The following is a 24,575-nucleotide window of genomic DNA, read 5'->3' on the forward strand; positions in this document are numbered from 1 at the left end:
ACAGATGTCATTTATAGACTTCACATTTAAGGATCTTCTTTGGTGGATAGAGAACATGGCCTATCATAACATTTTGATGTGCAGTCAAATAATTGTACATTTCAATTTTTCTAAACACATTGTAATGTAAAACCTTTTGAACTTTAGCTTTGTTTAAAGTTAATTTTAATATTGGTTTTAATATTATCACAAACAAAATCTGGTCAAATCTGACGTTTTTTACCTTTTGACACGTTGAACCGCATTTCTAAAAGTTTGTAAAACCAGTTAAAGCAACATTTTCATAATTTTTTTTCATTACTGACTGTTTAATTTGTCTGTTTGTAACTCTAACAAACATACCATTTCACCCTTTGAACCTGCCAGCTTGCTGTAACCGTTCACCTCTTGACCTGGCAACAAATGGTGTAACCTTTTAATGTTAACCTGTCAAATGAACATCTGTACCTGTCCTGCATTTCATAAAGCTCACGGGATTATACATTGCGGCATGATTGTCAGTTTATGTTGCCATCAGTTCGTCGTAATGGAAATCCCTCTGTTTATGTGCTGGTTTATCTGATCCTGCAAAAGCGGATCCAAAAATTGTTAGATGTTTCTTAATTGTAATGTGATAAGAACTGTGACACCAGGAATCACTGGACCTACACTTTTAGCATGTGTTAAATATGTTGCATGCATGGATATAATGAACTTCAAAGGTCAGATAAGGTGTGAAAACACATCTATAACCATAGGTGTTATCGGGGGAAGAATCTCATCACTTGACCCCTGTGTACCCTACATAGTTACAAACCACACATTTTCAGAACATAATTTCAGAACTTGTGTGTTCAGCACATCCCACAGATGCTCAATTGAAATGAGATCTGGGGAATTTGGAGGTCAAGTCAACACCTTTAACTCTGTGCTCCTCAAACCATTCCTGTTCCATTTGTGGTAGAGCGTATTATCCTGCTGAAAGAGGCCACAGCCACCAGGGAATGCCATTTCCATGAAAGGGTGTATATGGTCTCCAACAATGCTTATGTAGGTGGTACTAGTCAAAGTGACATCCACATGGATGGCAGGACCCAAGGTTTCCCAGCAGAACATTGCCCAAAGCATCACACTGCCTCCGCCAGCTTGCCTTCTTCCTATAGTGCATCCTGATGCCATGTGTTCCCCAGATAAGTGATGCACCCGGCCATCCACGTGATGTAAAAGAAAACGAGATTCATCAGACCAGGCCACCTTCTTCCTTTGCTCTGTGGTCCAGCTCACGTGACCACTGTTGGCGCTTTCGGCAGGGGTCAGCATGGGCACCCTGACTGGTCTGTGGCTTTGCAGCGCCATAATCAAAAAAATGTGATGCACTGTGTATTCTGAACCCTTTCTATCAGAACCAGCATTAACTTCTTGAGTAATTTAAGCTAGCACGTCTCCCACACAGACCAGCCGCCCATGACACTGTCATCGTTTCACCACTGTTCCTTCTTAGGAGCACTTTTGGTACGTTAGATACTGACCACTGCAGACTGGGAACACCCCAAAAGAGCTGCAGTTTTGGAGATGCTCTGACCCATCGTCTAGCCATCACAATTTGGCCCTTTTCAAACTCACTCAAATCCTTACGCTTGCCCATTTTTCCTGCTTTTAACACACCAACTTGAGGACAAAATGTTCACTTGCTGCCTATTGACTGTATAATATAATCTTTAACCTTTATTTAACTGATAATTAAAGTTTTCACTGACAAACTTTAGTGTATTTTGTAAATATAAACACATTTTTATTTTGATGGCTGCAACACACCCCCAAAAAAGTTGGAACAGAGGCATATTTACCACTCTCACATATGACCTTTCCTTTTAATTATTTGGTAATTGAGGATGCTAATTTTTGCAGTTTTGCAGGTTGAATTTTTGCAGAATCTCGTCTGATACACGACAGCTGCTCAGCAGTCCATGGTTGTCATTGTCTGATTCTCCTTTTCATGATGTGCCATACATTTTCAATAAGAGACAGATCTGGACTGCAGACAGGCAGTCAAGGGCATTGCATCTACAGTGTAGTGTGTCTAGAAAATGTGCAGAATGAGGCATGGCATTGTCTTACTTTCACAGGAAAGATGTCATCTTGATGGCAGTATATGTGTCTGTACAATCCTAATATACGCCTTAAAATACCTTCACACCAATGCGAGTCACCCATACTGTTTGCACCAATGCACCCCATACCATGACAGATGTTTGCTTTTGCACCTGAAAGTCTTGGTCCCTTTCGTCTTTGGGACTGATAACTCGATGTTCTCAGAGTCAGTCATTTCCACTGTGTTTTGGATCATCTGAGATGTTCTCAGGCCCGGAGAACTCCGCAGCTTCTTTGCATTGAACAGATGTATAGCTTTCTCCTTGCGTAACAGAGACTGAAGTTGCATTTCCTGATGCAGCTGCAGACTGAGAAAGGGTTTCCAAAGGTCTCCCGAGTCCATGATGTGGCTTTATTTAACAGAGCAGCACAACGGTTTCTCATGTAACGCCGTCTGAGAGCTCGAAGGTGACGCACATTCACTAGAGGTGTCCTGCCTTGCCCTACATGGACTGAGATTTCTCTGGATTCCCTGAATCATTTCACATTAACAACATAATAGGTGGTGTAAGACCTAAATCTTACATTGAGAATGTGAATTTGTTTTAGTTTTTTTCGCGTGTGAGATTTGGCACAGTGGTGAGCCATGATGACCATCTTTGATTAGATGCATGCACTTTTTATATACGCAAACACAATACCCTCACCAGTTCACCTGCTAATTGTGGACTGCAAAAACAGTTTAACTTTTTCTATTCTATAATCTTTTCACTTTTTTGTAGTGTGTTGCAGCCATCAAAATCAAAGACAAAATTGTCTTTCCTGTAGCTCAATGAGTAGAGCATGGTGCTAGCAACGCCAAGGTCATGGGTTCGATTCCCAGGGAAAGCAAGACTTGACAAAAATGTAAAATGTGTACCTTGAATACAATGTAAGTCGCTTTGGATAAAAGCGTCTGCCAAATGCATAAATGTAAAATGTAAATGTAATCAACATTTGTTTAAATTTACAAAATACAATTAATTTTGAAATGTTAGAAATCTTTTCTTTGTACTTTTGTCAGTTAAATAAAAGTTAAAGGGAATATTTATTGAGAATGAACACCTCTCAAGGAAAACGGGGTTACAGTAACAGAATATATATTAAGTGGAATTGAAAAGTGGAAACAAAAAAATCATCTTACTGCACAGAAAGAAATGAGAGCATGTTGTAGCCTTCTGTATTTTAATCTTTAGTGGCTGTATCAATACATAGATTTTTTATGAATAAATGTATTTTGATTGGTCAGGTATTTCTGAATATTGACTGTTGGCCATGGCAGCACTGTATAGACTCATCTCTGTGTGTGTGTGTGTGTGTGTGTGTGTGTGTGTGTGTGTGTGTGTGTGTGTGTGTGTGTGTGTGTGTGTGTGTGTGTGTGTGTGTGTGTGTGTGTGTGTGTGTGTGTGTGTGTGTGTGTGTGTGTGTGTGTGTGTGTGTGTGTGTGTGTGTGTGTGTGTGTGTGTGTGTGTGTGTGTGTGTGTGTGTGTGTGTGTATTTTTTAAAATGAATGTCTCTAAGATAGGCATCAGGGTCACCATATCAGTGTTTATTTTGTGGAGAAAAAAAAATATTATTTCTATTTGTCTCATATATTTTTCTCATACATCATATATTTTTCAAAATGCGCCGAGCTTTACAAAGCTTTGTTTTGAAATCGGCCCATCACTTATAAGTCGTTATAAACTTCATAAATTATTGTAGAACCACTGGTGTGAGATTGACTTTGTAGCGACGTCTTTAGTGTCTTTTATGGGTCTTGAGAGAGGAAATGACATTGGTGTCAATGAAGGCCTTTCTGAGCCATCGGATTTCAACAGAAATATCTTCATTTGTGTTCTGAAGATGAACGAAGGTCTTAAGGGTGTCCAACGACATGAGGGTAAGTAATTAATGACAGAATTTTCATTTTTGGGTGAATTAACTCTTTAAAGTCATCTCAGAGCCCCCATGGAATTTAGCTGAGGCCCTCTAGGGGGCCACGGTCCCCTGGTTGAGAACCACTGCATTAAATGGATTGACAAATAACAAAACAATCTGGAATCTGTGGCCAATCTAAGCATATGCGTGTTTATTGCAGTCTTTGAAAGTTTTTTTCCCAGCTTGTCAAAAACTGAGAGGTCGTTTGTAAGCATTGTGAACGGGATGCAATGATTGTGTGCAATTTCATGCACATCATTTCCAAAACATCTAGCCACAAGAGAGATTATAATGATGTGATGTGTTTCTCATAAATAAACACCTTATAATTGCAATATCAGTTTTGCATATTTTAATGAAGGAACGGTGAAATGGGCTCTTGATTGACGCGTGGAAATCTGATCCGGCGGAGGACAGTGGCAGCCAATGGGAAGCGGGGCGCCGGCTGATTCTGAAGGGAGGCCCCTGGAGCAGCAGGCAGCGAGTGTGTGTTTACTTGAGCGCGGAGGAGAGACACGAGAGCGCGTTTCTCATACAGTCCGGCGACACATCCGTGAATGCATGCGGTGCATTTACTGGGGTGAGTGCAAGCTTTAAGTTCTCCATCACCGTCGACGTTTAAGTAAAACGTAACTAGAAACAGAAAAAAAAGTGTTTCCAAAAGTCAAGTCCCTTCGGAGGGATCGGCTCGCCGCATTACGCACGCACAGCACCGCAACATATTTACATTAGGACACTAGCAACTTTATCTATAAAGTGTCACGGGTCTGCTGCGTTTAATGTCTGTTTCACGATAGCCAGCATGTAGCTAGTCAGTCAAATGAAAGTTATTGTTTATGAGTGGAGCCGCTGATTGCGCTTCAGCGCGCAGCAGTTCATGTTCCAATAAATCGCTTAAAGTCAGTCTCCTACTTCAAAGGGTGATCGGACGGCGCGCCGCAGAATGGACGGACTTAACGACCAACAAGTGCCTTTCATAAAATCTCATGTAAGTCTGATGAAGGTAAATTAGTGATTGTATATATCTGTCATTTAATTGATTGAATGACGAGAACTAGCGTTTTGAGCGTAACGTAACATGTCTGTAGAGAAATAGAACATGTATATGCGTGATTCTTCATTTTAGGTGAACTTTTGTCCTCTAGGTTGATTCTGAAGATATTAACAATCACTGATAGTTTAAAACTTAAGATTATAAGACCTGTGAATAACATTATGGCGTATTAAATGACGTTCGTGCCAGAGTTTATGCATGCTGTTGAGCTTTTAAGTTGCCCTATAAGACATTTAAAGTGTGTTCAAATCTGGGAAATTTTATTGGGCACTTTTTTTTAGTTAATCTGGTATGTATGTATGAATGAGTTTACATTTTTAAAACAAGTTATTCTATTCTGTCAGAGTCACATTGGACATTTTACATATTTGGGCATAATATAAATGTATGACAAAATTACAAAGTGACTTTGTAAAGAATACAAATAATCATGTTAAAACTTGCTTTTAGAACTTAAACTATAGGTGTCATTACCAAAGCAGTATTTGATCAGTATTTTCTGTATTTCACAAATATAAATGATGGCTATCTAACTTGTTTGGTTCGGAAGTCCAAGACTTATCCAACTTTTTTACTCTAAAAACTAAATTTTGTCATTACCATTACAAAACTTGAGGGTTGATCGAGGCCATGATCAGAACTTTTACGCCAGGACATGATAAAAATGTTGTTTTTTTTGGTTAGATTTTCAACAGGTCAAAAGTGCCACTAATATATCAACCCTCACATAATAAGTGGAGCTGAAGTGTGTTCTTTCCAAAGCGAGCTCAACGCACTCCATCTTCAATTTGAGAAAATTGATCTGTTGCTTTCTGCTTAGAATCCTCGGGGAAAGACGTCCAACACGAGACCAGCGAAGGACAGGAAAAGAAAATTCATTAACTCTGCCCTGGCGTTGGACACAGAGGGTAAGCACTCAGGTGTGGGTGAAAAAGACAATGTTCATTTCACGCCTTCTTAACATCTTGCAAAATGCAATATCGCTTGTTGCCACCTGCACTCAGGGCTTTAAAATCTCAATCAGCAGCGCTCGCCTCGGTCTTCAGAGGGCTTTGAGACTGGAATCGAGATTGTGCCCGGTGTCAAAACTCATAATTAAAGCTTTGTACCTGTTGTTTCACCATCTCAAACTCTGCTGTCTTTGTTTTAGAGCTCTTTCAAGATCTCAGTCAACTTCAGGAGACCTGGCTCGCAGAAGGTAAGCTCTGGTCTGTTTACTTCAGTCTCGCTGGTGGCTGATCGAGCTTTTGTTTCAAAGCTGAAGAAGAAGAAGAGGGAGCGTGCATGGGGGGAGATTTGGGGGAGGGGAGCAAATATGCCTCAAGTTACAGACCTAATCTGCAGTCCAATTAATGCATCTGTAGCAAAGGCACTTGGTGTGTCATGCATACATTAGTGCTTGAGAAGAGCAGGAGTCTAGGGGGAGACCGAGGAGGTTCTACTTTGAGTGTCATCACAAATTACCAGAAGAACTTGCAGTCTCGCTCACTCTCTTCTCCTCTCGTTCCGCTTTTGGCAGGAGCCGAGGCAGACGAGCCACCAACTCTGCCACCTCACTCTCTCTCGAACACGCGCGCACACCTTCTCTCCCTCACTCGGTTTCTTTTTCTCATCCCATTTTTTTTGCGTATGATACTTCTCATATAGTGTTTTAAGTCTTTGTTAAAGAAATGGATTGACGCTAGATCGCTTTCTGCGCTTCAGCTTTTACAGCTTAATTTTTTCCCTTCTAACTTTTTTTGGTTTCTTTTGGCAATTTTTTTTTCTCATGGCAAGACTTGCTGGTTGTGGTTTAACACAAACGTGATGCTTCAGGAGTTAAGCGCGAGTGTCTTCTTCCCACCTTGCTTGCAGCACCGACCTTTAGGTTAGTAAATGCTTCCCTCTTTGGTTGATTTTAGATGTGTTTGGAGATATTTAAAATTGATTTAAAAAAATTCTAACAATGTTACGTTAAATTCTAAATGGCAAACTCGTAGTTTTGATGTTAAAACGTTTCTTGTCTAAAAAAAAGTTTTACAATAAGGTTTCCTTTGTTAACATTAGTTATCTGCAGTGAACTAACAACGCTTGTACAGAATTTTGTGATTATAGTCAGTGTTATCTCAACATTTACTAATACATTTTTAAGACTGAAAGTTAGTTAGTGCACTGTGAACTAACATGAACGTGAACATTTTTATTAACTAACATTAACAAAGGTTAATAAATACTGTAAAATGATGTTAATATTGTTAGTTCATGTTAGTTAACACTAACTAATGTTAAAAAAAACGAGATCTTATTATAAAGTGTACTGTTAACACTTTTTTGGTGTGTGAAGTTTTACTCTAAACCGTGTGTATTTGTTGCTGCAAAATGTTGCAAATATAACATAAAAGTAGTTTTTTGCTTCTCAAAAAGTGAATGATTTTGCTGGATTTTCAAACATATTGTAGAGGACATTTAGAAAAACAAAATTGATTATACATTTAAAAATGAATGTTGTTTAATTGTTTATCAGTCTCTAGTGAAATAACTTTTTTAGTTTTTCTAAAGGAATAAATATATAGAATTGGTGGCAATTATACTGTGATTATTTTAGCACAATTTAAATAGGCTAAGCTTTGCAGGATTGTAATAAATGAATTTAAGTTGTGTAAAAGTTGAAAATATAAGTCAGAAATCATAGTAGACGTAACCTTTTGTCTGTTTGTTGTAAAAAGCAGTTTGGTTGCAAATTGGGAAGCAAAAAAAAAAAAACCTAAACAAAGCTGAAAATCATGCAAAGCAGTTTGTAAAACCGATTCCAGCGCCTTGCATTTGTAAAATCATGACTGCCTTTCAGCCTATGGAATGAATTTGCATGCGCTTTGGACAAAAAGATGAAAGAAAGATGAGTGTGTGTGTCTGTTTATTGATCACACTACATCTGGCTGGAATTTTTTAAATGAGGCATGCCACATAAGTCCAACTAATGCAACTTAACATCTTTTTGTTTTGCAGCATCAAATAACTTGACTGAAATATGATGTTGTACAGCTGCACTACAGGACATTGGTTTGTGTATAAAAAGCCAAGCATCTATAATATAAGGAAATGATCTGTCTATATAGGATTTGTCCATCTGCATAAGGAAAGAGATCTCAATTTTTAATAGACCGCTTTCTTTAATATATTTAAAAATGCTTGCAGTATAAACGTGGATTTTAAAATTAAAAGTACGCTTTAGAACAGATTTTCGGACTTTACTGTCCTTGTCGCGAGTTTGATTATGCCAAATCCACCCCAGGGCCTCTAAAAGAATAAGACATGACTTAAATATTTTAGTGTATCCGGCAGGGGAAAAAAGTAGTCGCTGCAGTAGATATTACAGTGAGGAGTACAATTCAACCTGTCTTACATCCATCAGCCGCAGCGCCCAAAGATTCAAGATAAATCGCAGATAGATTTAATATATGACTTCCTGTCCATTAGAACCCAAACGAAGACCTAGCGGTTTCATTTCAGAGATTTATTAGCTCAGGTAATTGGAAAGAAGCGGAAGACTTATGAACGACGGACAGTATTTCCGGCAGCGCAGACTAAAGAGCTGATGGCTCGTCATTTGACATACATGTGTCATTTTGGCCAGAGACAGGTGACAGTCACTTATTACATCTAGAAAACTTCACAAAAGACTCACTGAATATGTCATACCAGGATGGTTTTACTAGTAGGCAGTGTGACTTTTAACTGGTTTCTCTGCATCTTTCTCTGAGAGAAGGAATTGCGAGTCTTTACGTGTGTCTTTATGTGGCCTGGTGCTGCAGTTTGTCTCTTTTCTGCTCTTGTCTTTTTTTTTTTTTAACTGATGGACATGCTCCAACACCTTAGCTAGCCTCAGGAGTGGCGCTGGGATCAGCTGTCCCATTCACAGGTTGACTCATTCACCCCGCTGAGAATACTGGCTGCAGCTCAGTCTTTCTGTCTCTGTTTAACTGATGTTTACGCTACTTTTCTGACTCTTAACGCACATGGTGTTTCTTTCCTCCTCACCCTGTTTTGACCTAGTGAGGGTATTGTTTAATATCTCTTTGAATGTGTTTATTTCAGTACCCGTGAGGGAGATGGCGGTGATATTTCTTGTTGAGTTTTACCAGTAAAAACGTCTGCTGCGGTTGTACTCGACTCGCCTTTTCAAATACCCAAAACACTGGCAAGAACTATAAAGATATATTGGCCCTGATTGCCAAGAACTGTATGGCCTTGGGTGCATGTTTTATAGTTTGAATGCTGAGTTATAGAAGAGACCATAAAATTCAGTTTTAACCATTATTGTGTATTGAGATACAGTTTATTGACACATGCTGACCTGTTGTTACACTGGGAAAAATGATATGATCAATAAGTTGACAACACATGTTTTTACATTACTTTAAGTCATGAAAATAAGCAGTTTTCTAAAAATTAAAAAAAGAAAGAAAAATTATTAATTTCAATGAAATTTAAGTTGAAATTACTTAAACATCCAAGTTGATAGTACTTAAAAAGTAAGACAGCAGCCTTTTATTTTACAGTGAAGTTTTGCCACAAAAAATCTTAATGGCATAAATTTTAAACATAAAACAATTCATTAAACAGCAAAACTGTTAATGGTAACATAAAATTAAATAATTTTTAGCATATGAATATTGTAATTAATAAAATGTTTACATTTATAACATTTTAATTGTATAACCACTGTAAAAAAAATTTTTGGTTTAACCTAAAAAAGTAAGTAACCTGGTTGCCTTAATTTTCAGTTTACTGAAATAAAAAATTTGAGTTGATACAATGAATACAAAATATTATTGTATCTGAACCACATAAAATGTGATCAATCATGAGAATAGCACAATTTGGCATGTTTCACTGCGTCATCACAAATAAAATACACACATTTACGCTTATACAATCTTTGAATAATATTTGAATAAAGGTTGTCGATTCTCAAAAATGTTCATTGTATTAACCCAACTGTTTATTGTATTAACTTTTTATTTCAATGAACTCAAAATCTTAAGGCAACCAGGTAACTTATTTTTTTAAATTATATTTTACAGTGTACCTGACATCTATGAACAAAAAATTGTGTTTATCAACTTTCCAGTAAAAATCTACCTTCATTATATAGTTGAATCTTGTTTGAATGGGAGTTTTGATTTAAAAGTACTGAAATATAAGCCTTCTGGCAGCTCATTTATAATATTTAACAAATTCTCCCATATTGACATTAAGTGAATGCCTTACAATTTGCACAGACATGAGGAAACACTGAAGGTCCACCCCATTTCCAAAAAGAAAGCTGAAAAGCCAAGTAGCCGAGCAGAACGTGTTGCCTTACACAAAGCAAATGTTGATTGTGCATGTTGCGACTTGTTACTGTTGTTGTGAAAATGAAAATCCAATTTTAGCGCAGAGGAATAAATGTGCTAATAGCCCCGTGCAGTGAGGTCTCGCGCACTCCTCCACCACGGTGCGCCTTTGTGTCGAGTTTAACAAGCAATAAACAACAGGTCTTTCAAACGTGTGTGTGATATAAACATGAATGCGCTTAATTGAGCTCCATATGAAGGCTTCATTATTTTAGCATTATATGAGAGAGGGAAAGGTAGGGGAACGTGCTCTGTTTGGACGGCAGCCGTCGCGGCAGGTACAGGTGCTTTCACCAGCGGGGATGTGTCCCAATTAGACAGTGTGAACAATAGGTGTTTTCTCACTGCATGGCTATCCTTATGAAGACGCGGCGTAGTTGCAAAGCACATTTTGATCACAAGGCAAGGTGTCTTATTTGGTTGCCTGGCCTGATACACGTGTATCAGTGTATCGTTTGCTGGATGTTAGGGCGAACGGCGGAGACCGTTTCACACGCCTGCTTTGTCCAACAAATTAAGTTGAAATTAAATTACTGACATAATTAGAGGATATGTTTTCTCTGTTTTCAAGCAATAAACGTCTTCATGGGTTGGTCTGAGAATTTCAAATCATTAGTGTTTCAATTACAGAGGATTATTAGAGGAAATTACTCGTTTAAGCGATCATTTGAGGACAGATTGTGTTAGCTCGACCAAATAGAATGATCACCAAGGAAAAAATCTGTATTTATTCACCCTTTTCACTCTCCTTTTTCCTCCCAGCTCAAGTTCCTGACAATGATGAGCAGTTTGTTCCTGACTTTCAGAGTGAAAACTGTAAGTGTGACCTTTTTTCTTTTACTCTTGCTCTTGAATGTATGAATGGATTCCTGCGTTTATATTATGTCTTGAGTGTGTATCAAAAACTCACTGTAGAAAGGCCTAACTAAAATACGATGCTCAAATTGGACGATTTAGTGTGAAATTTTAACTTGTTTCCCCCCCTTGTTTACGACACGTTGCCGTTCGCCGTCGTTGTTTCTGTGAATAAACAGAGAAAGTGCGCGAACGGCGTGTGTTCTCTAGGTTGTGTACCTTCTCGGCGAGTGCAGCCAGAAGCAATAGGCCTTTAAATGGGCATAGGAAGTAAAGTTGGCGCGCAGTGGTCGTGGCAGAGCCGGTGCCAGTGTCGGAAGTGGCATGGACTGAATGAGGCACAGTGGGGAGCGAGTCCAGCTTATGTCTTAAAGAGGAGCCAAAACAGACTCTGCTACAGAGGATGTAGGGGAGAAGAAGGGGGGCTTTGTCTTTCTAGAGAACGCAAGCTCATTAGGCAAATAAAATATACTAGTGTTTGCTGATAATGGCCTATTGTCCTGTATTCCTTTCTCAGTCTGAGCTAGGCCTTATTGTGAGCGTAGACAATGACAAAAGGGAAGTGAAATGTCACCGAAGGAACCTTGCGTGACCTTATTTTCTACATGAGAATAATTCTTGAATAAAAAACTATATTTTTGTTCCATATAAAGAATTAAATGATATCCAGTAGTGATTATTCCATTCTAAAATGCATATTTAAGAAAAACTGTTCAAAGCACAGAGTGTTAGTTGGCGTCGTCGGCAGGGTGTGGAGGAGAGGAGGGACGGGCAGATGGAGGTAGAGCGAGGGCATGGCGGTTGGGCTCTTGAACGGGCATCCTGGCCCTCCCATATGGGTCTGAGTCGGCAATGCCAGTGGATCACTTCCGTTTCATGTGGCCCATTCCCACAAAACACCCTGAACTTGAAAATACAGGGATTACACGGCAAGAAAAAAATACACCTTTGAAACTGATGCGCAGTAGATGTGGCCTGATATGTGGTTGTTTGTGAAATGATTTGTATGATTACTTTTTTAATCAGCAAGGATTCATTCAATTGATTAAAAGTAACAGTAAATATTTTTTAATGTTACAAAAGATTTCTATTTCAAATAAGTTCTTTTGAACTCCTAAAAAAAGCAGCACAACTGTTTTTAACACTGATAATAAATGTTTATTGAGCACCAGATCATATTAGAATGATTCCTGAAGGATCATGTGACACTGAAGACTGGAGTAATGATGCTGAAAATTCAGCTTTGATCACAGGAATAAATTGCATTTTAAACTATAGTAAAATAGACTATAGTTATTTTAAATTAAATAATAGTTTACAGTATTACTGTTTTATTTTGATCAAGTAAATTAAAACACTTAAATCCTTAACTTTGGAATGCTAGTTTACATATATTCAAATATGATTTCATTTTAAACGCATCTGCAATTGTTAAGAGAAAAGCTGTTGTTACTGTAAAAAGATCAATAACTTTTTTTAAACATTTACTATAATAGTGATTTGTGGCTGGGTGAGTGTGATCAAACAGTGATTATATTTTAGTTATTTGCCCTTTTGTAAAGGCCATCGTAATTCAAGCCCTGAGTGTTTAAGAAGAAGGTGTGACTGAATCTATTATCAGCGAGTAACAGTCAGCGAAGAGGTGAGAGTGAGAAAGAGAGAAGGGTGAGAAAACACACGACCATCAGCACAGGGGGAAAAAAACAGTATGAAACTTAGAAACACTTGTTTTTTTAACCAAAATACCCTTTTATGTAACACAGGGTGCAGTGAAAATGGTATTCGGTAGTGTTATGAATGGGAGAAAAGATGTTCTCCTAGTGTGATCTGCTAAATTTAGCATTGAATCACACAAAGTCAAATCTATTAGAGTGCCACTTTAAGGGAACAAAATTCACTTTTTTGCAGATTGGAACATGAATGTTTGGTTAATGTCATAAATATGGAAATTATTTTGGAATATTTTGCATAAGCTAACATATGAGAAATGAATTTTTTGCTGTACTCACCGTGACATCCTTTTGCTAAGAGCTCTTTATTTTAGTCAAAGCTTTTTTGTTGCAGGTTTTGTTTTTTTGTTTTTTTGAGGCAGTGTTGCCCAGTTGACATCTGACATACAGAAGGGGTTTTAAATGCATCTCATAAATTGCAAGAATACAAAAAATGGCAGTAAATGTCATAAACGACTTCTTGAAAATGTTGTCCATTAACACCAATCAATGCATGTGTAATTGTTGCAATACTGGAATGACATCCTGCATGTATGACGTCCCGTGATGATAACAGATTTTGTATTGATTCGTTTACTCGTATTCCTTTTGCGTAAAATCAATTATGGCATTTTTTTTTCTTCGTCTGTCTACGTGCTTCTTAATATGGTCCGTCAAGAAGTCTTCTCAAGTATAAATTATTCATCTGTAGTGCTATTTTAGAATCCACTATCATGAACAAGGACACATCCTAACAAGACCATTTCAAATTTCAGAAGACTGCCAAATAAATTAAAACTACTTTTTCTGACTTTAGACATTGATCATTTAAATAAAGCGTATTTTGTTAACATTAGTTAATACATGGACAGGAACTAATAATGAGCAATATGTTTTTAAAGCATTTATTGAACTGTGATGATGTTAGTTAATAAAAATGTTATTAACATAAATACAATTTTGATCTTAGAAATGTATTAGTAAATGCTGAGATTAACTAAGATTAATAAATGTTGAATTTTTTTTTTTTTGTGTTAGTTTGTTTTGTGTGTTAACTAATGTTAACCTTATTGTAAAGTGTAAAAAAAATAGTTATTCTTATTTATACAGCTTTAAAGTGTTATTTTGATTCAGATTAATTTCAGATTTGACTTTAGAAGTTAGCAGAAATGTAAAAAAATAAAAATAGTAATATTGAACTTAGGAATGACAAGACATGCTAGCAAAGTTTGTAACTGTGCATACAGAGAACTTGCTGAAATGGATTGAATATGGTTACTAAATTGGAGGCTGATGTGTCTGTCCTTGTTTATGGGAGTGCTTATTTTAGGTGTTTAGTGCAAGAAACCTTTGGTGAAAACAGACTTTTACGCACACAAACAGAACTCTAATGATTTTTGTTTGTTTGTTGAATATATAAAAGAAGGTAGACATCGTAAGGTCACCTCATCTTCGTCTGCAGATGACGTGTGTGTGTGTGTGTGTGTGTGTGTGTGTGTGTGTGTGTGTGTGTGTGTGTGTGTGTGTGTGTGTGTGTGTGTGTGTGTGTGTGTGTGTGAGCGAGAGAGTGACTGCAGCACTGCTGGATCTTATTGGAAATATGTTCACTGTTAATGTTCTGTTAAAACATCTGTACGCTTCTCTCTTTCTCAGTGGCGTTCCACGGGCTGCAGTTGAGGATAAAGAGAGAGCCCCACAGTCCGTGTACGGATCTGGGCTCAGCCTGCAGTCAGGAAAGGCCCTTCAGACTCCACTATGGGGAGAAGTGCCTGTATAACATCAGGTACGTCAGTGCACATTCCCACACACACACACACACACACACAACACACACACAACACACACACACGCACACACACCTATTGTTCTTTAAAAGAATCCAATCTTGTGTATGGTGGAAAAATGTTGTATACAGATTGCATCCGGTAGTAACAAGACCAAGACATGCTAGATTGCAACGTCTCTGAGAACCCACGAGTGTTTTTGCACTAAAGCAGTGAAAATCAACTCTAAACTTTATACTTCCAGCTGTCAGGATAGACACCAACATCACATGTTTTGGTTTGCAAATTCAGCCTCAGCAGCTGGTGTGAGAGATTTAAGTGATAAATGGGCCAAATATTTCTACGTGTATTTGCAATTCATGAGATACCATTTAACAAATTATTTTTATCCATTATTTATCCATTTAGGGTCTGCTATTTACATCCTAATTACAGATGTTTTGTGAAAAAAAAAAAAAAAAAACGAATTCCTGAATGCAAATTTTGCTTTTGTTAATCACGATGTTCGCAATGCTGAATTTTCATGGTTCGTATACAGTGCAAATTCACCTCAGACACTAAGGTGTTAGGTTGGGTGTGTGTTTCACCTTTTATAAGTGACTAAAGACTGAATAAAAAGCACAGACGTTCATTTGACAGAGCAACTCTGAAGCAGATGGGTTCTTGGCATTGACTTTTCAGCTTGAGCCAAGAATAGTCTTAAAGATATATAGAAAAAAATGCACAATAATGATAGTTTTCCTTTAGTTATTTACTCAGAGGCAACTGTATAGCAGGTGCTGTTCGAAATGACTTGAATGAGATCCACCTGAAATTGGAAAGGGGGAAGAAAAACACACACACACACACACACACACACACACACACACACAAAGAAAAACAAGAAATTACGCTACGGTGCATTAAGTGCAATAAATGGCTTTTCCACTTGGACAAGCGTCTACGGCAAACACGGTTGCTTGGTTACAGTCATCTTCCTATTGATTTGATTTTAAATTTATGACATTTCACTTGGATGTTTTATTTCGCTGGAGGAGCCAACCTGCCCTCATATTGCAGATGGCACTCAAGCTGAACCAACAACCTCTGTGATAATGATGTTCTCTTCAGAGGTGTTTTGGAGATTGTCAAGCCCCATAGAAGCCTGTTCCTTCCTTGTCTTTTAATGTTTCTGAATGGAGTGTAATTGCGTTAAGGTTCATCCGATGATTCATCTTTTGTACCTTGTCGATTGTTTGATGTGAGGGGTGGCAGTTGGATGGACTTTAATTGTTTGATTATAGAACTAATAGAAATCATTTCTAATCAATAGAGGTCATTTATACACAACTGTTCCAAATTCTGTGCTCAGAGAGATTTAAAAAAAAGAAAGAAATTTGTATTTTTATTGAGCAAGGACCGTTATGATATTTATTATATTACAAAAGATGCTCATCAAAGAATCCTCTCGATTTCCACAGGGAAAATGTAAGCAGCTCCACTGATTGATAATAAAAGTTTCTTGAGCAGCAAATTATTATTGATAATAAAAGTTTCTTGAGCAGCAAATCAGCATATTAGAATGATTTCTGGAGGATCACGTGACTTCATCTCCAGCCAGATTTCGAAATACTGGTTTAGCATGCATTATACAGTGTGCTTCAGAACAAAAAGCTTAAGCGTTTATGTTTTTTTAATTTTTTTAATTTACCAGCAATAAATTCTAGCGCAGTCTCATAATAATCTCTGTAGCCTGAAAGGCCCTCAGGAAAGACTAACTTAAACTGCTCTTGTTCCCTGATGTCTCCAGTGCCTACGAGCAGAAGCATCCCTCGGGAATGAAGGCCTCCAGCCCAGTGTCTACCCCCTGCAGCACGCCCGTGTCCCCTGGCCAGCATGTGTCTCCCACTGCCGCCCCCACCCCGAAACCAGACAGGACGTACCCTCACCTCGCACCTCCGCAGCCCCTCCCTGACAGCGCTTACCCCATGGACCACAGGTACTGCCAATTACAAAACACTTCGGACAGACAGACAGACAGACAGACAGACAGACAGACAGACAGACAGACAGACAGACAGACAGACAGACAGACAGACAGACAGACAGGCAGACTATGTGTGAGACTTATTCTATTCAGTGTTTTGTACAGATTTCGGCGGCAGTTGTCGGAGCCGTGTCATTCGTTCCCATCTCCTTCGATGTCGCGGGACGGACGGCCCATGTATCACAGACAGATGTCGGAACCCAGCATCCCTTTCCCTCCTCAGGGGTTCAAGCAGGAGTACGCCGACCCCCTCTTCGAGCATCCTGCCATGGTGGGGGCGCCTCTTCCCCAGACGTACCCTCACTCCATGATGATCAAACAAGAGCCCCGCGACTTCACCTACGACTCAGGTGAGTTCTGTTTCCATGTGTTAACCTGCTGACTTTGTTCAATTGCTCGGTCTATGTTTCCATAAAACAACAATTTTTAACATTGATAATGAGAAATGTTTCTTGAGCAGCAAATCAGCATATCAGAATGATTTCTGATGGATCATGTGACACTGAAGATGGAGTAATGATGCTTTTTTGATCACAGGAAAAAATAACATTTTAAAATATATTACAATAGAAAATAGTTCTTTTAAATTGTAATATAATACTACTGATTTTAGAAAGTCTTGGTGAGCATTAGAGACTTCTTTCAAAAACATTAAAAATATCTTACTGTACCCAAACTTTTGAACGGCAGTGTAAATAATTTAACTGAAAAATAGATTATTAAAATATAATAAATAGAAAAAAAGAAGAATTTGTAGGGGATGGAAGTGGTATGCACTTCAATAATCTAAGAGGAAACCGTCTTTTGTTCTTTTGTTTTCTTTTGGGTGCAGATACAGCCAGATAGCAACTTTATTAGGGATGGGGAGATTGATAGAATTAGCGTATTATTAGGAAATTTGGGTCTGATCTCATTTCCTGAGGGCCTGGCTGGAAAGGAGAGGGGCCCCTAATCTCTCCCCCAGGGGCCCTCAGGCTGTCGGCCCAGCTCTGGCATGAATGAAGAGGCTTTTGGTTTTCATTCATAAAAAATGGAGTTGGACTGCAGCAGCCTGTCAGGAGAGAATGAAGCGCTGCTTCTCAGCCGTTTCCTGTGGATTATGTCAATCTGTAGAACGTAACCTCAGGATAATAACAGTAATTCTCTGGCATTTTCTGTTTACTTTGTCAATTTCAATTTATTATATTTATACAAAATTTAAAAAAATGACTTTAATACAGATACTCTGACAATTCCTAAATAATTGTTAGTGGTATTTAAAACGGAGAGATTTTTTTGGTCACTCACATTGAGTATGAATGCTGTCCAACTGTTATCTTTAAATTAGACACTTAAATTAGAAGTGATGAAAGCTTCATGAGTGAGTGATTTGTCTGCATTGCTTCTTTACATCAGCGGACAGATCATCGACATGTTTTGCATCTCCTCCCAGCCATTTAGAAGAATTTATTCTGCCTCATAAAGGAGCTTGTTTGTTGTGAGCTGTGTAAGGACTGGGCAGTCAGCGGCTAATTTAATCAGTGGTAATTTCCTCGACAGGCCCATTACTTGAATGAAACCCTGAGAGATCTTTATAGGTCCAAATGAACAGGGTTAGATGTTTTATGGAGCATTCACTTAAGCTGTCTTGCTTTGCTTTGCTTTGATTGAATCGCAGCTCCAACAAACAACATGACTGACGCGGAGCACAAGGCATCCGCTGCGATTTATCGTCACAAATCTTTTGTCCATAGTTTTGACAATGAGTATGAAAATGGGATGCTTTTTATTGCATTGTCTGTGACAGGAAAAATAAGAAGGTAAATAAATAAATAATGTTTTTTTAGGTTTTTGAACCAATGCATAATTTATTATGCATATTTAAAATGCTTTTTTGTTTTGTTTTTGTTTTTCAGAAGTGCCTAGCTGTCACTCTGTATATCTTAGACAAGAGGGGTATCTGGCACACAGTAACAGAACAGAGGGTAACTATCTTATATTTCTTTTTTTTTTTATTAATGTGTTTTATTTAAAAGTTGAATTAATATCAATATCTTCTTTTTTTTCCATAGGCTGTATGTTCGACAAAGTTGCGAGGCACTTCTATGACGACACTTGCGTAGTGCCGGAGAAGGTGGAGGGTATGTTATTAATTTATTTATCTTTTTAAAAGTTAATTTTTGATAAACATAATTATTTGCTGAGTTAAATGTTATTTCTTAATAAGCTGATTCTCACTACACGGTCAGTCAGTCAGTCTATAATCAACCAGATATATAACAAAATGACTTTATCTATCTAAAACGGCACCACTGGTCTCCTTTTTATGTTTAAGAATAGTTTTTTTATGCCCTGTTTCACCATGATGATATCTTGCCCCTAGGCATTATACACTGTAAAAAAAAAATGTTGGTTTAACTTAAAAAAGTAAGTAACTTGGTTGCCTTAAAATTGTGAGTTTATTAAAATAAAAAATTTGAGTTGATACAATGAAGGAAATTGGTTTAATAAATAGAAACTCAAAATATTATTGTATCTGAACCACATAAAATGTGATAAACCATGAAAATAGCACAATTTGGCATGTTTCACTGCGTCTTCACAAATAAAACACACACAACTACCCAATAGGCGTACAAAATCTTTGAAATATATTTGAATAAAGGTTGTCAATTCTCACAAATGTTCATTGTACTTACATTTTCAATGAACTCAAAATTTGAAGGTAACCAGTTATTATTTTTTCGGCAGTGTGGGATTTGGCTATGAAAGCTAATAGGTGTGCTCTACTTGAAACAGGGCTGGGCAGACCTATGACATCAAAGTAACGCGAGAGCATTTAGAGAGCATACGGCGTCGTCTGCTCTCACCATAGTGCCGTTTCAAACCGAACACACCTAATGACTTTTTTAATTTTTCCACCCACAGGCGACATAAAGCAGGAGGCGGGGCTGTACCGAGAAGGCCCAACCTATCAGAGACGGGGCTCGCTGCAGCTCTGGCAGTTTTTAGTCGCCCTACTGGATGACCCCTCAAACTCACATTTCATTGCATGGACGGGCCGGGGCATGGAGTTTAAACTCATTGAGCCCGAGGAGGTAATGGGCCAGTCTAAACATAGTTTTTTCAACCAAGATTGTATCTGTATGTGGCCTCTTGAACGGTGCAGATAGTTGTGGAGCTTTAAAAACAGTGTCGTGGTCCCGTTCAGCAGGGAAAACATTTTATTTTTCACTTTTAACTTTCAGAGCATAAACAGTTAATTTTTAAACAATTTTAGGATATTAATAATTTAATAAAAAATAATATAACCCTGTTTTTTAAATGCAACCTTTAGGCTTTCGACAAAATATTTCAAAAGTTTGCATGTGTTATTTTAGTATCATTTTTGATACATCAGGCTTTAATGGATCCTATAGTATGTAATATAAATAATATGTAATGTTATATACTTATCTTAAGTCAATATAAGTCAAAATATTAAGAATGCAATGCAATACAATGATGACTGAGAGATTTACAAATAAACATTCCTCAAACCTGATGTTTCATAGATGATACTTAACATGATTTTCCAAATAAATAAATAAATAAATAAATAAATAAATAAAATAAATAAATAAATATATATATATATATATATATATATATATATATATATATATATATATATATATATATATATATATATATATATATATGAATAATCAAGTAAACCTAAGTTACCTAAGAATAATCAAGTAAACCTAAGTTGCTTCTGTCCATCAAGTGTTTACTAAATATTACAAAAAATATTAGTTGACCCCCCAAAAAGATCTGAAAATTGACATTTTTAGAATTCTATTAAAAGGATTTTTACATGCTAAAAAAAGTCAACTCTTAGTCATACGACAGGATAGTCGTAGTAGATTTGGTTTTTCAGCAAAGTTTTCGTTTAGAGGCCTTTGAATTTTGCATATCAAATATTATACAGTAGGCTTTATAAGGTTACTTTCAGGACATTATATATTGCTTAATAACATCGTTATCTGATTATCTTTGCTAAAATTAAAGCACTTCCATTTTATATGCAAATTTTGTATCCTAGTGAGGCTCTTCGTTTGTTTGTTCAAAACAGTCTGTCATGTCCATCCAAAAAACGAAATATTTCAACATGTTGACTCTCCAAAATATCCAGAGTTTGTAAAGCGAAGACAGAGGTGTGTTTGTGTAAAGTGCCCGCGACAGTGGGACTCGCTGGTGCTGTATGTGTGTGTGTGTTGGCGTTGGTCCACAGGGCAGCTGTAGGGAACAGGGGAGTCATTCATGCCATCGGGTGACTGGGGCCGTTGGGATCGGCTGGGCGGGCGCAAGGCGTGAATGAGCCGCGGTAGAGTGAAAAAGGCCCACAGCGCGGGGCTCTGGGAGAGGGGTGGGAGGGAGATTTGAAAAGGAGGGGGGCACAGGTGGGTGGTCATGCGGACAGGTGCAGGAACATCTGCCACGCTCTGCTGTTCCTAATGAACACATCTCTGACTAGAGGTATGGGAAGATGAAGCCTGACCACTGCTTTGTTTCTGAGAATGGGCCTTGAGTGGGTGTAATGTCGTATTTTTGCCTAATGTTTTAGAGAAACTTCTGCTATTGCAGATTTTTGCAGTATGCTCATTTTTTGACAACTTACTGTCTTTGCTTCAAAGGTGGCAAGACGCTGGGGAATTCAGAAGAATCGACCCGCAATGAACTACGACAAACTGAGCAGATCGTTGCGCTACTATTATGAAAAAGGCATCATGCAAAAGGTAATGTAGGCTAACAAGCTAGGCTACAATTCTGACACACAAAAGATTTAGCTTAGCTACTTTCAAAACACAGTCCTTTCGGCATAAGTGGACCTTTTTTCCTAATAAGCTACTTTTATGTTAATGACCAATAAGAACATGTAATACTTAGCTACAATGCTAAAGTCTGAGAGTTTAAATACACATTTCGGTAAAAAATACGCATTAAATTTATCAAAAGTGACAGTAAAGACATTTTTAATGTTACTAAAGATTTATATTTCAAATAAATGCTTTTCTGAATTTCTTTTATCAAGGTTTACACAAAAAATATGAATTATTAATAATTAATAATACAATTTAAATATTAATTTATTATTAAAAATAAATCAGCATATCAGAATGAAGGATCATGTGACACTGAAGACTGGAGTAATGATGCTGAAAATTCAGCTTATTTTTCAAAAATAAGTTACCTGGTTGCCTTAAAATTTAGAGTTCATTGAAATAAAAAAATTGAGTTAATACAGTGAACATTTTAGAGAGTCGGCAACCTTTATTCAAATATTATTAAAAGGTTTTGTGCGCATATTGGGTAGTTGTGTGTGTTTTATTTGTGATGACGCAGTGAAACATGCCAAATTGTGCGATTTTCATGGCTTATCACATTGTTTATGTGGTTCAGATACAATATTTTGAGTTTCTATTTATTAAACCAATTTCCTTCATTGTATCAACTCAAATTTTTTATTTCAATAAACTCAAGTTTAAGGCAACCAGGTTACTCACTTTTTTAAGTTAAACCAAAAATATTTTTTACAGTGTACACTTGAAGAGATATTAAAATTAAAAACTGTTATTTTAATTTATTTCACAATATTACAGTTTACTGTATTTTTGATCAAATAAATGCAGTCTTGGGGAGCATAAGAAACTTATTTCAAAAACATTTAAAAATCTGATGTTTTATTACAGTAGTGTAGTTATAATATTAAATATATTTTCGAGACAAATTTATATTTTATTCAAATATTTCTGGTCAACACAAAAACATCAGAATGTGGACTTGTATGTAAAGAAAATCTGTGTTCTCCTAAAACAATATATATTTTTTCGCCTTATATTAACTGAAAACTTTTTTTCTTAGTAAAAGAGTATTTAAATTAACTACAAAGTTGAACACAAAATTATAAAACATCTAAAATATGCACACTATATGTTTTATGTATTAAAAGGTAATGGACATGCAATTTATCACCTTCCCAGCAAGTCTTTTAATGCAATTTTAAACAAAATTCCTTGCACTGTGGAAACATATAGTAATATTGTGGTTTCTCGATTCAAAGGTGGCAGGTGAAAGATACGTGTATAAGTTTGTCTGCGACCCCGAGGCTTTGTTCTCCATGGCTTTCCCTGACAATCAGCGTCCGGTGCTGAAGACCGACCTGGAGCGGCAGATCAACGAGGAAGACACCGTGCCGTTGTCACACTTCGATGAGAACATGGCGTACATTCAAGAGGGCGGCTACTGCAACCCGCACCCGTACAATGAGGGCTACGTCTACTGAAAACTGCTACGAGAACAGTCCGGCCGTTTCAAAACAAAACAAACTTTCAGACTGTCCCTCATTTCCTTCAGTCATTCCCCAGGACAAAAGAGAGCACTTTATGGACAGAGGATAATGGCAGTGTGTAAACCTACAAACTTACTGGTGTAGTTACGTTAGATGCTCCTTTGGTGTTTTTTGTTGCTATTGAAGGGGATGGGGTGTTTTAGCATGCCGTTTTCTCACCGCGAAAGACTCTGGAGGGCAAATGGCCTCTCTCCGGACAGACGTTTTGAACTGTTTTGACAGGTTAGAGTCTGGAGCACGTGAGTGGAAAAATCCCAAACTCTTTTACCATTGAAACTCTTGGATTGTTTGTGGAGCGCTTTGTTATTTTCGCACATTTTCACGTTTGTTTTCTCTCCCTTGGTGTCAAACTGAGTAAATAATACAGTGTATTACTATGGAAATAAAATCCTTCAAACTCTCTATGTCAAAGTAAAATGAGCACATATCTGACCCTTACTCGCCATTCCAAAATGATTGAATACTAGCACTAGTTTCAACAAATGACAGATTCGTGTTATTTGTGAAGAGATATTACACTAGTATTCAAGGTATACCCATATATATATATGAATATAATGTCTTAGAGGAGGGAAGATGCAGGTAATTTTCTCAATGAACAAGCTTTTTTCTTAATTAAGTAAAGACAAAAAAAAAAAAAACATGTCAGCATGATTTCATAAACCTACAGTGCATGGTGTTTCAAATACTGCTGTTTTTTTAGGATCTATTTAATTTATCATCTGTATACTTCAGTATTTGACACCATATTTCACTGAATATGACTTTTTGGTCAAAAGCGCCAATAGATATGAAATAGTTCTCTTCAGACAGGTCTTGTGCAAGATACAAGCTTCACACGTGTCTATGACATTATTATATTAGTTCAGTTTTTTATATATATATATATTAGAGTGACAAAAGTTTTTTATTAGGAAAATAATTGGATGTTGGTCCATTAGTTGCTCCACCATGACATCTTTGAAAATATAAAACATGTATATTCAGGTTAATGCACCTCAATGCTGCTTTTCGTGTAAATTTAGTCACGTATGACCAGACGGCAGCTATGCCCTGCAGTACGTTCATTTTTTTCTTCATTCTTTTTTACATTTGAAAAAAAAAAAAGCGTCAGTGTTTATTGAATGTAAAAAATATATACATAATTGGGAAGGGAATGGCAATAGCTACACTTCTGTAATAAAATAGTGTTCAAATACAACCAGGTTGTTTTTTTTGTTTCTAAGTATGTATATTGTGATTTATGTCAATATTTGTCTCATATTTCAATGGCATAGAATCCAAGGAAATAAGCAGTGCTGTTCCCTGATTTATGATATCATTCAGCTTCCAGATCCAGAATAAAACTGACAGAAACAGAAGAATTCTTA

General features: G+C 37.2%; 2 protein-coding genes across 7 annotated transcripts in view; both read left to right on the forward strand.

The window, feature by feature from the left end:
• dgkb (diacylglycerol kinase, beta) overlaps window positions 1-4,511 on the forward strand; it is a 73,429-nt gene extending 68,918 nt beyond the window's left edge. The window contains 1 exon segment of the mRNA XM_067450370.1: window positions 4,391-4,511. The gene's annotated coding sequence lies outside the window, so the exon portion shown is untranslated.
• On the forward strand, window positions 4,487-24,406 carry etv1 (ETS variant transcription factor 1). 6 transcript variants are annotated; one of them, XM_067450374.1, is made up of 13 exons: window positions 4,487-4,609; window positions 4,949-5,017; window positions 5,904-5,991; window positions 6,234-6,281; window positions 11,221-11,274; window positions 14,676-14,805; window positions 16,596-16,784; window positions 16,926-17,182; window positions 18,728-18,796; window positions 18,884-18,952; window positions 19,740-19,909; window positions 21,491-21,592; window positions 22,918-24,406. In XM_067450374.1, exons 2-13 carry the CDS (start codon window positions 4,973-4,975, stop codon window positions 23,137-23,139), a joined length of 1,443 nt encoding a protein of 480 aa, XP_067306475.1. In that variant the 5' UTR covers window positions 4,487-4,609; window positions 4,949-4,972; the 3' UTR covers window positions 23,140-24,406. The 6 variants fall into 6 exon arrangements, with proteins under 6 accessions (XP_067306475.1, XP_067306477.1, XP_067306474.1 ...); XM_067450376.1 differs by having other exon boundaries at window positions 4,492-4,609; window positions 4,949-5,032; XM_067450371.1 differs by lacking the exon at window positions 4,949-5,017 and adding an exon at window positions 6,860-6,950 and having other exon boundaries at window positions 4,591-4,609.
• Window positions 24,407-24,575: the final 169 nt, after the last annotated feature.

The sequence above is a fragment of the Pseudorasbora parva genome, chromosome 8, assembly GCF_024679245.1.
Source record: "Pseudorasbora parva isolate DD20220531a chromosome 8, ASM2467924v1, whole genome shotgun sequence".
In the NCBI taxonomy this organism is placed as follows: domain Eukaryota; kingdom Metazoa; phylum Chordata; class Actinopteri; order Cypriniformes; family Gobionidae; genus Pseudorasbora; species Pseudorasbora parva.